Source organism: Tigriopus californicus, chromosome 9 (assembly GCF_007210705.1).
Source record: "Tigriopus californicus strain San Diego chromosome 9, Tcal_SD_v2.1, whole genome shotgun sequence".
Classification (NCBI taxonomy): domain Eukaryota; kingdom Metazoa; phylum Arthropoda; class Copepoda; order Harpacticoida; family Harpacticidae; genus Tigriopus; species Tigriopus californicus.
The window spans coordinates 8,156,280-8,172,796 of NC_081448.1; the positions used below are offsets into that span (position 1 = coordinate 8,156,280).

The window sequence follows — 16,517 nt, forward strand, 5'->3', positions numbered from 1 at the left end:
TGCTCTTCCAAACTCATTAAGATATCTTGGCCTCATGTTCAGAAATGAAATAATGCGTTTACACCAGCATTCATTTTATTTGTATAAATCTGAGCAACATTAAGTGCAGCACACAGTCACTGTAGTGGAGAAACATTATCAGTGACATACCGACATTTGAACTTTTTGATCGCACGTTTGACATTCGACGTGGCAACACCAATGGAACTTGCATTGACATCGCTCCTGAATCACGGTCGAGACCGAAGAATGGCCACGGTCACAACACATGTATTGGCAATTTTGAGATCCTCGTGCAGTCGCGTGACATGTTCTTCCGTGTGTGCCTGGAATTTCACAAGATTGACAGGTCTGAAGTCATGAACGCCAAAGATACCTTAAAACCTATGGTAACTTTGACTTGAAGCAATGGAAAGCCACATTTCATGCGTAAAAATCTACTTTCTGCTCACCAGTTACTGGAAACCTACTCTCCAATGTATTGATAGGCTTCCAACGCTACACAACATATGGTTTACGTTCTGCACTTCAGAGGGTGCTTTGTGAGTTAGCCTCTACCAAATGTAGGACCAACTGGTCTTCTTTATTGTATTTGGCTTTTTCTATTAAAAATTCATGTATGCACGACTACTAATTAGTGACTCAGATCCCGTAATGTCCGGAAAAGAAATTGCGTTTCATGGCATGTTACGCGTAGTTTATTCAGCAATCTAATGTGCCTCTTTCTTTTTTCGATCGGACTGTCGGAAGTTGGAAATAAGGGCCCCTTAGAGAGAGTTCACTCATTCATTTTTTTTGTGCCATGATGCATGCAGTTAGCTTTAAGAGCTTTAAGAGGGCCCAGCTTTTGACCCGCTAGTTGGATTAAAGTGAAAAAGAGCGACGTGAGGTAGATCTCATTTGAAGAAGACCATGATCAGTTGGTTGACTTGAATCAGAAAGTTGAATTCCCAACCTGAATGCCCCTTTTCGCATTTCCGTGCTTTTCGGTTGAGTGGATAAATGGCAAAAGTCTAACGATTGAACACCATTTGCCTGCTCTTGCACACAACTTACTCAATCTTTAACATATCATATTTAACTCCGGATACCTTTTGATCCCTGTTAAGCAACCACTTTTGGAAGGTTGTGAATACTAGATGTTCAACAACCTCTGTTTAATTCTCGAAATTCTCGAACAAGTCCACCAAGAGAAATTTGATGATAAAATTGTCCTTCTTCTTTCATATTACATTTTGCATTTCGTTCGTCAGTTCAATCAGAGTTGCCTCTGGTTAGCCAACTAGTGTTCGTCATTATTCATCATTAAGTTATCATTCCTATCATCATTGTATCCTATCATTCAAAAGACCGATCTGTTTTAAAGACCCTTTATGCTTACCAATGAGCTATGAGGGCAGATTGAGGAGGTGTTGTTGTATTGCAACACCTTTTAAATGCACTTGTGGATACAATTTTTGGTAGAAAACGAAAAAGGTTGACGTTTGTCTTACCAAATGTTCCGATCGAATCGTTTTTCATACAATAGTCTGGAGATGGCTCCAGGTACACGAGATCCGTGGCCGTGGGAATGTCCGCCCGAGACGATTTCACGCGCAATCGACCTCGGCGAGTAATCTTCACTCGAGTTGCCGACTTGTAGCGCTTTTGGAGGAAATCCCCTGTAAATACACGTAGCTTTGGGGTCAATTTTGGATAATACTACGCGTTTGTATGTGATCATCTTTGATAATAAATGCGACTGTGATAGATTTTGATTCATTTCGGTAACTCTCAATCATGTGTTAGTTCTACAACTACCCACGGTGATTTGGTTTTCGTCCCGAGAAGTACTGTTTCCGTTGCTAAATAATAATACCGCTTCCATTTCGTATGTATAGTGAGAGGAAAAATAATTTTTGACCATTTCAAATCACAGGCCCACTTGGTAGTCCAAGGTCTATATCCTTTCTTTCTCCATTCTTATGAATACTGAATCACTGCTACTGACATGCAGGTGCTCCTCGTAAGTAGGAGGTTTGTGGTCAAATTTTCGGATTGTCAGTGAGTACTTACCAACTACTCGGAAGTTGGACAACTGATGCCAACAAGTAACCAAGGAGCAAGATCCGCTGACTCCATGACATTTACAAGTAACTTTCATGTTCTTTACCACGGCCTAAAACAATAGGATATTTCAATCAAAACTTTTGTCATCTTCGTGTAATCATAGGTATGCTATATGCTGTATATTGTCTTACCCTTCGACCAGCCTCATTGTTGTGTATATTCATCAATTGACGGCCGTGGGAATCGGATCCACTCACTTCTCTCGTTTCATGCTCTCGTATGTCGATGAAATTTTTTGAAAACCTAAAATATGTCGATTCTTTCTAGTTTCCTATGTATTCAAGATTTTAACACACGCTGCGGACTGCTAGAGACATGGATCTCGGAGGGGAAAAACACTTCGCATCTACTTATGTACTTGATTATCCACCTCATTCAAAATTAGCCCTTAATATGATCGTAAGATCTTGGCCAAGCTTGCGCCCAAAACTTGGCTTAGGGGTCTTAGGAGAGATGGTTAAAGTTATGTTGTGAAAACTACATAAAACTTTAATATTCGGCTTTCTCTTGATCGCTACGTAAGCTTTTGCCAATATAACTTCAAATAAACGTCCATATGAGTAACTGCATGAACCATTACAGTATGGATAGGGGGATGCTGAGGTCTAGAACTAACTCGCATACGGACCAACGGTCGGTGCTATCTCGTTCGTATTTCAATTTTCAGCTTGTTGATCAAACAACGGGCTCTAAAGTTTTTTTCTCTCAAAGTTCAGTACATAACAAGGCACAAGATGTATTCTGATAATTATGCACGTGTGGTGATTAATTACCAGAAAAGGACATACTCGTTCATTTTGCATGAGTTAGTAGAGAGAAGTATACCTTTGAGAGGGCAAAAAATTTGACTCGGGCATATGATTCAGCCGAAAATATAAAAATGCATAGTTGTAGCCACTCACATTGGGTCAATCTCATTTGAAGAAGATCTCAGTACGTTGACTTGATTCCGATCGAAATGCCAGTTCTCGACCCTAACACCTACGCCCATATTTCAGTGGTTCATGGTAAATTACTTTTGCTTTATCAGCTTTTTTGAAAGGAACCCAGAGATGCTCCGACCAAGAGATGACCTATTTTGATGATCCTCACTCCATATTGCTAGATTTCTAAGCATTCTCGAGAAGGTAGGCATAAGGCTCTATGTTCATGCAATCATTTGGGATCATACGTAGCGAACAGGAGAAGGAATGAAAAAAACCAGAGTGACAATCTCCTAATACCACATCGAAAGATGGGATCCAAAAATCTTGAACGAGTTTTCTTGTTTTAGCTAGCTCGCTCCTTTAATCCGTATTCTACTAGGCTGATATTCTGCGTACACACGTACTAATTGGGGTTTATTGAATCTTCATGTAGTGTGTGTGTGAGTCTTACTTGTAGCCATAGTGAATGTTGTCGCCACATCCTCCCCATCCCCATTCTTCTGTCATGTCCTGAGGTCGGGAGGTGGACGAGCATCCACAGGAGTCCAATTGCCCATCTCGGCAGCCTCTGGCGATACTGTAGACCACTCCGGCAGAGGTGACTCCATTCGCAAATGCGGCTTCCTTTGAGGCTGAAAAGATTACCATAACATCGCAAATATTAATGGGGTTTTTGATAGCTGGCTACCTAAAATTTCTATTCTACTACACTGTACATCATAAGTGGGGAATATCCCATTTTCAGAAGGGAAAGCCACTTCGTACGCTTTTGCAGCAAAACTTGAAGTGCCTAAAACACCATTTGCGACCAATTCAATCAATACCGCTTCCATTATGATGAAAAAAAGGAGATATTGCATTCTTTTCTAAACGCTGCTCTCCTTTCTGCCGACCAAAAAAAGACCTGCCAAAAAGGTAGTTAATGTTCAAAGACGAGCATTAGTCTCTAATTGTACAACGATCAGGAGACTCAATTTTAAAACAGGGGCCGTCCGAAGACGTAACTGACGGTGTTGGAGAAGATCATGCAGTCCATGAAGTCCTTCCGCCTGCTCAGCAGGGGGTTTCCAGGTCATTTTAGCATGTTTGACAAACTGGTAGAGCAAGTAGTCGAGGGGCAAGAGTGAATTGATGTACGGAGTTTATCTTGACAAGGTAGATCATGGGCTCTTAGTTCACAGACTCCATGCGATTGGATCCAATGCAAGGTTCTCGATTGGATTAGAAGTTTAATTCACAATAGGAAGCAAATAGTTCAGGTTGAAGTGTCGCTTAGTGGCAAATTGATGACAAGTAGGGTGTCCTCTTTTTTTCATCATCTTCATTGCTCCACTTTGGAGGCTTAGTTGTAATGCTAACATCTCTTCATACAGATGATACAGAACTAGTTTTTGTTAGGAATGGTCAAGATTTTCGTAGTCTGGTGGAGGTCCGATATCAATTATACTTTTGGTTTCCTCCATGGAGGATTTAGGTGTAGTCTTCCAAGATAATGGAAAGTTCGATGAGCATATCCAGTTGAAATTTGTAAAGCTTTTCAAACATGTGGTTGGATATATTGCACGTTTAAGTCCAGAGATAGTATCACGATACTAACTCTGTACAAGTCGATTATTCAGCCGCATCTTGAATATGCCTCGCCCATTTGGGCTCCAATTAGTTCAGCAGGTTTGCAAAAGCTTGAGCAGGTTCAAAGATGTTTTACTAGGAACATTGAGGATATGAGAGAGCTCTCGTTTTGGGAGAGATTAGAAAGGTTTGGATTGCACAGTATTCAGAGAAGGTACGAAAAGATATCTGATACTGCACGTCTTCAAAAGCATCCATGAGCTTTGTCCCAACCCAGGATTTAGGGTCAATTGTAGTGACCGTAGAGGCTTAACGTGCGTTTTGAGAGCACCTTCAAGCCCTTGAGAATCCAGGCTAATTATCAACCCTATATTCAAGGGCTGGCCAGGTTCGTCAACTCTAATTCGTTGGTGGATCAGATATTATGTGACTAAAAAGTTAAATGAGCTAAAAATCTTCATGTAGAATTGCTGGGGATTTCGTTTCCGGCATCAGTAAGAAATTCCACAAAAAAAACAAGATAAAAGAATGCTGAATTGCCAATGTACGTGTTTTTTAACCTGGAGCTCATCTCTGCGTGATGATTTTGAGGAATGATAATTTTGTCCCTTTGATGGTTCTTTCTTGCATGCAAAAATGGACGCTTTTGCAAAAAAAAAAAAACCTTTCGAATGACCTTCTGTGTCTTATTTAGGTGGAATAAAAGCTTTCACCAGTTTAATTAAGTTGGCCCCTTCTTAATTTTGCTCATTTCCATAGCATCGGTTGGAAAGAAGTGTCAATATGATGAAATAATTTTCCACACCCAGAGGTAGAATGTGTTTTTTGCGACAATTTGAACGTCATTAGGACACAGTTATTATCATTCTGATTTTATTGTATATTTTGGTGATCTCTTGAATTGGAGCTCAATGCTGCCGCTTAGGGTGCTTTGTTCTCTAGAGTTGTTTAGGCGAGACCTGGGTCGGGTATTCATTTATATTTTTTACTGAGAAAGATTTGTCATTGGACTGACTATTGGTAGATACAAAGGTTTACATGATGACGATTGTTGCTTACTACGATGTCTTTTCAATGGAAGTTTTGGTTTACAACGTGGATTTTCCCCCTGTCCAAAATTGTGCTCAAACGAGAGTGATCATAAGTGTTCAGAATACAATGTAATGAGTAATAACAAAGCTATTTTCAAATCAATATTCAATGAAGAACGTTTCTTATTGATGAAAAAGAAAAAGAACTTAAACATTTTATTTCTGGCATTTTAGACATACAAGATGTGTTCTAGCCTTGAGTAGCTCTTATTGAACAAATTTAAAACTTGTACAATGTACAAATTATTGTACTCGACCAATTACCCTTAAGACTATTGAATATTTTTCAAAGGCGATTCTTAACTTCATCTAAAACACGATCTTTCTTTTATTTTGGCAGTTACGAATTTTAGCCACTTGGATTGTATTTTGTTTCTCCTTATTCATGGACTTCTAGAGATATGGAGTGCAAACCGAAACAAAAATATCCTATCTCCTAAACCGCTCATCTTATTCAAAATAAGCACTTGATACGACCACAAGATCTTGTTGAATAGATGAACTCAGCCAAATTTGAGCCCAAACCTATGCTTAGGGAACTCAGGAGACATGTTCAAAGTTATGTAGTAAACACTACATAAAATTTGAATTTTCGGCCTACTCTTGGTCAGCTACATAAGCTTTTGACAACATAACTTTGAAATGATCGACTTTTCATGTCAAGAATATAAAATTGACCCACCGTTAATTGAAGAGATCTACGTTTTTTATTTTATTACTTTAATTCGAAAAGTGGCTCAGAGTGGCTATGACCAAGAGCGGGTCGATTTGCCGGGAAGCTCGTTCACAGTCCATATTTCTAGAAGTCCGTGCCTTATTTGATGGTATCAAGCCCAAGCTTTTGGGCTATGTCAGAAGCGATGGGAAAAATTGAGATTGATCGAATATCTGCCACTTTCAGCCACAAGTGGCAGAAAATGGCAGAAAGTGGCAAAAAAATGATTGAAATTGTTGGAAGGTGGTCAAAAATAGCCGCCGGTGTTTAGAATGGCTGATCTTGATTCTAAAAGATGTCAAAGACAAGAAGGACCATATGGGTTAAATAAGTTTTTCAAGTGTCCTTTGCTTAAAAGCATATTAATATAGCATTGGCTGAAATGCAAAATGCAAAATGTTCCTCAAATATTTATATTTATACTGTTTGATGGTTGATTGAATTGATAACAGTATCCATAGACCACTTGCAGTATCCAAGGCCTAGCCACAACAATTACAGGTTTTTTTTCATAGTCATCAAAATAGTTATTGGAGACGATATAACTTTTTTAAATGCAATCGTCGTCATTTTGACTTTAAAAAGTTCAGTTCAAATGGCATCCCTAGCTCAAATCGATTGCGGTGGCAAAATTCAAACTCGATCACACACCAATGACGTTTAGTGGTTGTATCTCACATTCGATGCAAAATACCCATCCCAACGTGTCAAAACTACATACAGGTAGGCTTAAAAATTAACGGAAGTGATCGTAAATACTAGAAAAAGATGATTTAGAATGATACAAAGAATTCTATTTTCCGCCATTTTGGGCCATTTTTTGCCACCAATTTCTGCCAGGTGGTAGGAAATGGCTTTTTATAATTTCTCATCCGTGAGCCCTTTTGTCCGGCGATCTTGCTGAATGACTTTCGGCAAACTGACCGATGGGTGGGCACGTGGAAACTCAACCGGTGTTTCGGACTCACGGGAGGAACGGCAATCTTCTCACTCAAATTGGCATGGGCAAAATGGATATGGATGTTTTTTCAAATCACTAATGCTTGCTGCGTTGAGACCGAATGAAAATAAAATGTTTGTAATATTAAAAAAAAANTGGATGTTTTTTCAAATCACTAATGCTTGCTGCGTTGAGACCGAATGAAAATAAAATGTTTGTAATATTAAAAAAAAATCATAACATAGGAATACCCATATTAGCAGATATTTTCGTGGCTTATCGCCTTGACCGCATGACCGCTTTGCCTTATGCCTCAACCAATCTGAGTTGAGAATTTCGGTCGACGCAGAATTTAATTGGTTCTTGGAAGGGGTTAAGCGGATAAGCCACAAAAAAGCAGCCATTATCTCAGGGGCAAGCCTTATGCATTGGCTCGACTTGAAGGAATTTAGCTAGGGTCTTGAATTATTGCTATTTCATTTCTCAATCCAGAGCCTTTCAAAGTTAACGTTTCACTAAGGGTGGGACTAAGTAATTGAAAAATGATCTATGGAATAGTATAATAAATGTATAATAATGTAATATGTAATGTATGTAATCATGCAACAAAATATATAATATGATAATATAGAAGTAATTTGAAAAATCTAAAATGCCTCGGTATCACATTCGTAACACTGGCTTACTAAAAGTATGAGATTGACTTTCTTCGACCACCTCTAGAAACTTGTTATGAAGAGATATCCTGGTCACAGTGCTCAGCCTCTAGCTGTGATCAAAACCACACACTAATCGGGTCCATCCAAGGTATGTGTAGGGTCGGTCCATCCCTCTCTACTATTATCGAGCAACCTACAGTATATTGAGTCTCGTTACTTGATGTTATTGAAACTTCCTCCAGTTGTAAGGACAAATCTCTGCGCCCAGCAATTTGCCCAAGGATTGTTTCTACTTTGACACAACTGTACAGGGACAGATTCGCCATCCCAAGCCAAAGTCTTGAACATTACTCACAGATGGATAGAATTGGTCCGAAGACGGTTGAGTCATCTACGGTTGAGCAATTCCACCTTTGATGTTGGAATTGGTATTGGCATTCGGCGATTCCCTGCCGCGCTCCTCGTCCCACGTGCTTCATGTGATCCGTGTATAACATGCAGAGCTTCTGTTGCCCTCGAGACAAGCCAGTTATTTGCTGACATATCGGAAGAGTTGTTCCCAATAGTAGGGTCTCTGTGCTCAGGTAGTTGGCGCCTGATATACCCAAGCTCCTGAAAAACAAAATCGAACTTGATGATGGGAACTGCTATCAAATAAACTACGTTACATTTTACTATATTGTATTGGTTGTATGGGCCGAGGGGACCTTCAATTACATAGCTGGGCATCGCTAAATCGTACACTCACGAATGTGCAATAGAATTGTAAAAAAAAACATCCAGAAATCAACTACACGTTCAGTGGTGGTGCGTCATTTCCTTTGTTTCCTTTGGACGTTTGTCTCCGTTGGAAAAGATGTAAAACATGTCGGTTTTGGCTCTCTCCGTTGTTAGACAATGTCAATACATGTGACAAGATCCAATCTTTGGCTGTCTAGCCGATTTGCGATTTTAATTTAATGCATTCTAATGCATTGGTTCAAATCCCTTATCAAGTTTTGCAGAAATATCTCAATAGAGCTTGGCCTTTTTGCAAAACCATCAAGAACAATCCTGATTTTATTGCTTGATTGATTTCTATCTCAGACTAAAGCATCATATGCCTTCGTAAATACATTTTAACACACTTATTTTATCGATCATATTAGAATAAAACATTATGAGCGCACTTAGTTACCCTAGAAAACAGATTAGTGCATGATATATTTAGCCAACATTGAATTATATTTTTCAAGCGTTTGGGCTCCAAAATGCTAGGGTTATAAGTGAACTCAAATTCTCAGTTTATTGATGTATGAGGATTTTCAATGTCATAAAAGGCAAATCTCATTTTTCTTTTTCTTGTGTAATCTCAAAATATATTGTCTTGAAATGCTCATTGATTGTGTAACTTGGTGCAGTTTTCATAGTTCTAAAAAAAATTCTTTGATTGCAAAGTTCTGGGTTTTTAAGGGATAATACTCCAATCCTCCTGTTTAAGGTACCTTTCGATGGGCATACTTTAAAGGGACCCAATTGGATTGAAACATTCCTGGAATTGCCAGTTCCATTGTCGTCTCTGGTCAGGGAATTCGCCTCTTTTAGGATTCTCTTTTTAAAGAGAATTGACGTTACTCATCGATAGTTAAAAGTAAGTGCTACTATCTAGTCATGGTGGACTTTTTCATACGTTTGTCAGACTAGCCCAGTCCAAAATCGATGTTCCCAGTATTCGTTTGTGAATGTGATTGGTGGCAAGCTCTAAATCCGTCTACTCAAAGTATCACTACTATGTTTTGTTATGCCTCCCTGAGATTCACAAATCCTGGTTCCTCGCATGGAATACCCAACCAAACACACCCTTTGGACAACCTATCCAGGAATCAAGGGCAGGCACGGGTCCCTCACCCTTCCCGGAGATGCGAAATTTCGTCATAACCTCGAGCTACATCTTTTAAACTAAAGATGTGAGGCAAAGTCAGTATCAATTCGAGTGCTAGCGGGCATGTTGAGACATCTTGGGGCAAATCAGTAATCTGACTTGCCTCTTGTCACGATAAAAGCGTAAGATTTGTAACAAAACGCCTTTGATCGGCCACCGGAGGCAATGTCATACTTTCATTGACAGAAAAACAATTTCAATTTTTTTTCTTCGAAGCAATGTGCAACTATATTCTCATCAAATTGCATTGGACTTGATCAAACTTATTCAAGCGTCCAATGTCCGCCGATGTTGTTAAAAACGTGAGGCATGTTCTTCTAGAAGAGTTTCGATTTTGAATTGCTGCCGGTAAAGGTTGTACGAAGTAAATATAAATCAAATCGTATTTCCATTGGCATGCAAGTTATGACTAAGGGCGATAAAACCATCAAAGGTAACTTCAATAATGATTCCCGAGGTATGATTGCTGTGAATGGCTGGCGAATGCTCATCCACTGTGTTGCAACTTTCAGACTCGTCCACAAAGTATCTGCTTCTTCCTATTTTAAACAAATCATCAAAAGTATCAAACACATCCCAATGCAAAGTAGCATAGAACGGACATATTTTTGCATAAGATTTGAACATATGTTGCAAAGCAATAAGCCAAGATAAATGAATTCTTCTCCACAAAGACATAAGACAAGTTCCGCTTTACAAGGGACAAAACAGACATTTTGCAAGAAATTTTGACTCGACTACGTACTTGTACGTACTTTCAATTTCAAGGCTCCTCGAAATAGATTTATCTCAGACACAAATATCAAATCTCGGCCAAGACAGGCACACAACTTTAAAGGGAACTCAATTTTCCACTCTCAAAAGTTTTTTTACGCCTGAAAAATGGACGAGGAAAAAGGGAGGGGTCAGTTTTTTGTCGTATTTTTCGTATTTTTCCATCGTTGATCGGCCCAATATTGACAGAATTTCATAAAATTGCTCTCGGCTCACTCATCACTAATTGAAAGCATTCCCTCGCGGGTAAGTCAATGTGAGTGATGATGAATCTAGAGAACTAGAGGTTTCCACTGCTACGCGTATGTCGTACGGACTCTACTGTGGGAGATCGAGTTCAATGCCAGAAGCGAGAGAACAAACCCACCGTACAGTGGTCGAGTAATTACGCGGTTGGGACACTAAACACTATGATCAGTTTGATCACAAAGAGAAGAGAGCTGAAACTGGCCGGAAAATCTAGCACCTTGAATAACCCCATCTTTGAACAAGACAGCCTCGAATATGCTTTGGAAATTTATACGATGGAGAAGGGCATTACTACATACGTAATGGAGGAATCGGTTCGTCCAGTATGTAAGCAATGCAACTATCAAATCAAAATCTGATACTAGATGAACTAGCCTTTCCAACTTACGAACAAACACGACGCCTTTCATAAGCCTCCGAGGATGATGATCATCTTGATCTCGGCTGTGTGAGGAATGATGAACAAGAGCATGGGTACGCGTAGGTCAGCTTGTTCGAGGTGAGACTGAAATGTCGTAAAGAAGGGAGGAGACGGATCGTTCCGTTAAGGGTTAGCCCACCCGGAACTGCTAAGTGGCATGCATGCCACCTCCAAGCGTTAATACAAGGGTTTTTCATCTGTTGGTTCATTCGTTTGGGTAGGAAGTTCTTACTAAACTTGCTTCAATAATCAATGAGGATTTCAAGTAGCACAAATCCATGCACTGTACTAGTACCCAGTGGCAGACCAAGGAGCTCTGCGAATCCTCTTGACACTTGCACTCCATGTTCTCTCACATGAAGGATCAGACAATGTCAGCCATTGGTAGAAACTTGAATAAACATCACTAAAAGTTTGCTTGTGAAATCATTTGCTTAGGCTAGTGGGTACCATGCAGTTACAAGGGATCGAACCCTTTAGTATCAAGCAGTTCGAAAATCACCTCGATCTTCTACACTAACATTTACATCGAAATAGTTCTATGATGTCTCCAGTTTGTGTGGCGAGTAAAATACCAAGATACAATAAAGGCATTCTCAACATTCTAAAGGATCAAAATGACCCCAAAGCTCAAACCTGAAGAGATCGGCCAGAAAGAAAAAAAAACCTGATAAATTTGCCCCCTCTTGGCTTTGAACATTTCCCCAATTGGTCAAAGTGTTTCACCTGGGGTTCAGCAAGTGCTGATGTCTGAGGACTTAAGTGAAAAAATTGAAATCTATCATTTGTAAATAAAGATCTGTTCGATATTTTGAAGACTGTCACAAATAAAAGAAAAGAAAACTTTTTCCAAATCTTATTCCAATCGGACAGTTTTGTTTCATGTTTACCTAACCTTTGAATCGGACTATCGAACAATTCCTTCTTATGCCAAAAATTTGGCACTCCAACCCTTATTCGGCTCTGTTTTGACTTTATTCAGAGTCGATAATATTCCATGATATTCTGAATAGACTCATGGTGCAATTTGACCCAGCTGACCCATTTGACCATGCTTTCGCTCTAAATAGGTTTGAATTATAATTTGTCGACCATTGATAACAGTGACGTTATCTAAGAAACGGGCCCCGATTATCAGACTTCAGGGGTAGACCTAAAGCCAAATATGATTAATATAATACTAAATGAGACCTACGAATGGACATCGATTTGGCAGTTTAACAGCAAAGCAGGATATGTGAGCAGCCCTAGACAATGTTGTGCCCTTAACCACACTGTTTACGATAAATTTCTTTCATTGGTATTCCCTTCAAGCCTTGGACAATAACGCCGTTTTGAAGAGAAGCCCTAAACTAGTTTAAGAATTTGGAAGCATTGAGCGTTTGTTCTTCCTTCAGAGGTCAGAGCAGCTTCAGAGTAGTGCGGGATGAGAGGTTAATTTGAAAATAACTCGCAATAAGCGCAGTTGGAATTCCCATTTCACAAAACAGACGATAACAAATTCTGGTCAATTGAAGTCGCCAATCCCACAAAAAATGTAAAGAAATGTAAACATCATTTACTCACATACACATCTTTCTTAAAACGTTTCCTTATCATGACCTGTCTTCTTTGATTCATATGGGACTCAAAGAGTCTGATGCAAGAATAGAACTTGAATTTACGCATGCTCGGTCGCATTTACTCGTATGGGTTTTTGTTATAATTATGTATTTGTATGGTTAAGGCCGGCTGAAGCGTCCAAATCAAAGATAGTAAAAAAGATCGCCCGTTTTAACATAACTTCATAAGACCTCAATGTGGTCGTCTAAAAGATCTTCAAATGATTTCTTCAGGCCAAGTATCAAAAAGAATGAAGGCGTTCTCGGACATTGATTGATAATACGAAGGAATAAAAGGCCATAATTGAACAGAAACGTTCATTGGGCGTCCCTTTCGAGTACAAAGCTTCTTCTTAATGAATTTATGTTCGACCACATTTTCTTCTCAATCATCAAAGAGTAATCAATGAGATTTAAAGGACTTGCAATTATCAGAGCAAGTCTTAATATGATTCGCTCCAATTCATTTGTGATTCTTTTTTTCGCTATCGAGGTGCTTCTTTTAACATCATCCGTTTGCATTTCCGATAAGTGATTTGATATCCGTTATGGCTCTCCATCTGATCTGAGGCTCTTTACCAACTTCAATTTCCCGGAGAAGGGTCAGAAAGGAGAACCGAACGTGGGACAGTTCTCATTTCAGGTGATCCCTCATCTGCTCATAGATAACCATTTACAAAGAACTAAAACGTCCTGACCGCATTTGAGGATCCCTTTTCGCATAAGAGGCAACTAATTGAGTAGACTGGGACATATATATTGCCAAGCTTTGTTCTGAGCCTAGCAGGCCGCGTTTAGAGTGGTTCTCTCAAATAGTGCATCTTAAAGTGGCAAATGAGAGTGAAATATTTCAGATCCTCTCTTATGACAAAATCAATTCATAATGCAAACGTACCACCGTGCAGTGACATTTGAACGGTTTTAACGAGATTTGTCGATTGGTCTTACTACTGGCTTCCATCGAATCCTCAAAATCGCATGGATCTCATTTTGATTTATCTACAGGATCAATAACCTTTACCATTAATGCTTCTGCGGATTTCTACGTACAATGGTAAGATTCCATGCTCAGTTTAAGCCACCTTCTGAGAAGCAAACAGCCGTAACTTAGGAGGAAAGCCATGCGAGAAAATGATGCCTATTGGCTTTTAATGTTATCCTTCAAACAACATTGCTCGACACAAAGATGAATGTGCTCATTTTGTGCTTGCTATATGTTTGTTTCTAATTCAGAACATGTTGTAGTCTCTCGTTCAAGTTGATTAACAAACAATTGTAATTTCAATTGAAAATATCATCCAAAAGCAAAGCTGAGCTCATTTAGACGATGTCTGCCATAAATTGAACGGCCAGGATAAATCGCATAATTTCTTCGATAGGCCGTAAGTCTGACACAACGAATTGAGCGGGTTGTTAGTCTAAACCATTACATTGAACAAGCAGAAACTTGTTGAACTTTTAGTCACGGGAAATCGAAGGGGTGGTTTTTCATTCTCCCTATTTCTGCACCTCTATTGGACGTCTTCGGAGTCGACTAGACACCTCATTAATTCAGGTTCTGACCACAAAGACGGGGGGGGGGCATGTTGTGTTGGCCAGGTGTGAACGTGTTTGATTTCGAATTGATGTTAGCCCCAAACTACCCATGTGGTCAGTGAAAATGGTCAGTCAGTTGCTTGCAGAAATTCAAAGTGTGTTCACTCCTGGACTCTTCTTGGAGTGTGAGGAAGGATCTTTCAAGCCTGTCTACGTACACCCTCGATTGACCGAGTGTGATTTCGACGCCTAAGGAATGGTGGGGCTGGAACCAATAGCCGGGGCGCGGCAAGTTTTGAAACTTTCGGCTCGTCTTCGAGTCCCTGGGGTGATTGGGGTGATTGGGGTGATTGGGGTGATAATAGCTACGGTCTCCCGCTGCCCAAGAAGTGATCCTAATCAATAATTGTTCCGATACCTACATCCAGTTTTCGAGTGAAGCACTGCCCAGCGCGAAGAACAAATGAAGACACAACACGATGTTCACGATGGGGGTGAAAAAGACCGTCTTTGTCATGGTGATGAGGACGATGATAACGTCGATGCTACTTCGACTCACTCCTAGCACACTCACTCGTTGGTACTATGTTGGTTGGAGTTTCTCGTTGAGATCGGGCGAGTTCACATTATCACTCCCAATTATGGATGCACGTCGTCAATCACAAGACCTGGTTGGATGGCCAATTTGTCCACTACTCGTATTTGTTTTCTAACATCTTGCAATGATCGTGGTAGTGATGCCAGGAGCATTGGAACTCGTCGGAGTAGGAGAATAAGAACAAGAAGTAGTAGTAGTAGTAGTAGTAGTTGCGATGGTACTGGTAGTGGTGCTGGTGCTAACAGTCGCCTTCACAGTGGCGCTCATAATGGTCGTATGTAGAAGTGGTAGTGGTGGTAGTCCTCGTCGTCGTCGTCGTCGTAGTAGTAGAAGTCCAAGTAGTGGTGGTGATGGTAGCGGAATCATGGGTGGTATTGAGGCCGAATGGTAGTGAGAAGATTCCAGTTGCCTCCTCCCCTACTGTCATTTGTTGACGCCGTGAGCGAACTTCTTCTCTTCAACCCAAACTTGAGTGAACGAACGGGTATCAAGCCGACGAGAGCGGCATGGAGGAGGGAGGGGGGGAGGGAGGAAGGGAGGGAGGGAGGATGCAGGCAAGGATCCACCGAGAGGAGAGGAGCAAGAGAACGAACCAACGAAAACGAGACGGTGGCGGCTCCTTTGAGCATACCTGTAAAATGATAGAATCTCAGCCGCAGGGCAAATTTTTGGGGAAGCAAGTAACCATGGGAGATGGAGCTCGGAAGCGGGTCCTCAGTCCTCACCATGGAGAGCGAGTGAGAGAACAACTGCCAGAGGTAGTAAAACACAAACTCACAGGGGGGATCGGGGGATCGGGAGATCAGGGGAGGGCGGCATGTCAGTGGCGGTAAATACCCACTTGTACCCCAGGGTAATGGCTGGTGGCACTCATTCGACCTGGCTTTGAGACACTTTTTCACCCTGATGCGGCATCGTGCGCTGTATTCACTCGTCTCGTACATGAAAACCAGGACCAGCTAGCTAAAGGTTTTTATTTATATTCGTTCATTCGTTCACTACAAATACGTACGAGCATGAATGGTTGGCTGGTTAGTTGGTTAGTTGGTCGGTCACTCGCTCTCGCTCGCCTGATTGTACATACAACCACTTTGAGCCACTTTGAGCATGTCGACTAACGAGCAAGACAAGAGCGAAGACGACGACGGGCACGACGAGAAGGACTTACGGTCATTCGTTTTGCCGACAAAGCCAGCTCAATGATCGGTACTTACCCTCGTACCACACTGGGTCCTCTTACGTACAGTATGTACTCGTGTAGGGTTTGATGCATGTAGTACGTATACATGTGGGTTGGCTGCTCTGGTGAGGGGAGTCTCACTTTTCTTACCCGTTTGCCATGCTTCACCACTCAAATGGTCTCCGTATAAATTGGACGAACATTTGTTCCGTTCATCGTTCTCCACCC

At 40.7% G+C, this 16,517-nt stretch overlaps 1 protein-coding gene across 1 annotated transcript; it reads right to left on the reverse strand.

Moving 5' to 3' along the window:
* Nucleotides 1–46: 46 nt before the first annotated feature.
* On the reverse strand, nucleotides 47–15,307 carry LOC131886298 (protein Wnt-5b-like; the record flags this gene model as incomplete). Its single annotated transcript, XM_059234587.1, is given in 7 exon segments — nucleotides 47–326; nucleotides 1,494–1,661; nucleotides 2,056–2,158; nucleotides 2,241–2,352; nucleotides 3,487–3,667; nucleotides 8,365–8,621; nucleotides 14,934–15,307. Coding segments are annotated over 7 exon segments (1,104 nt in total). The 3' UTR covers nucleotides 47–138.
* Between the last annotated feature and the right edge of the window lie 1,210 nt (nucleotides 15,308–16,517).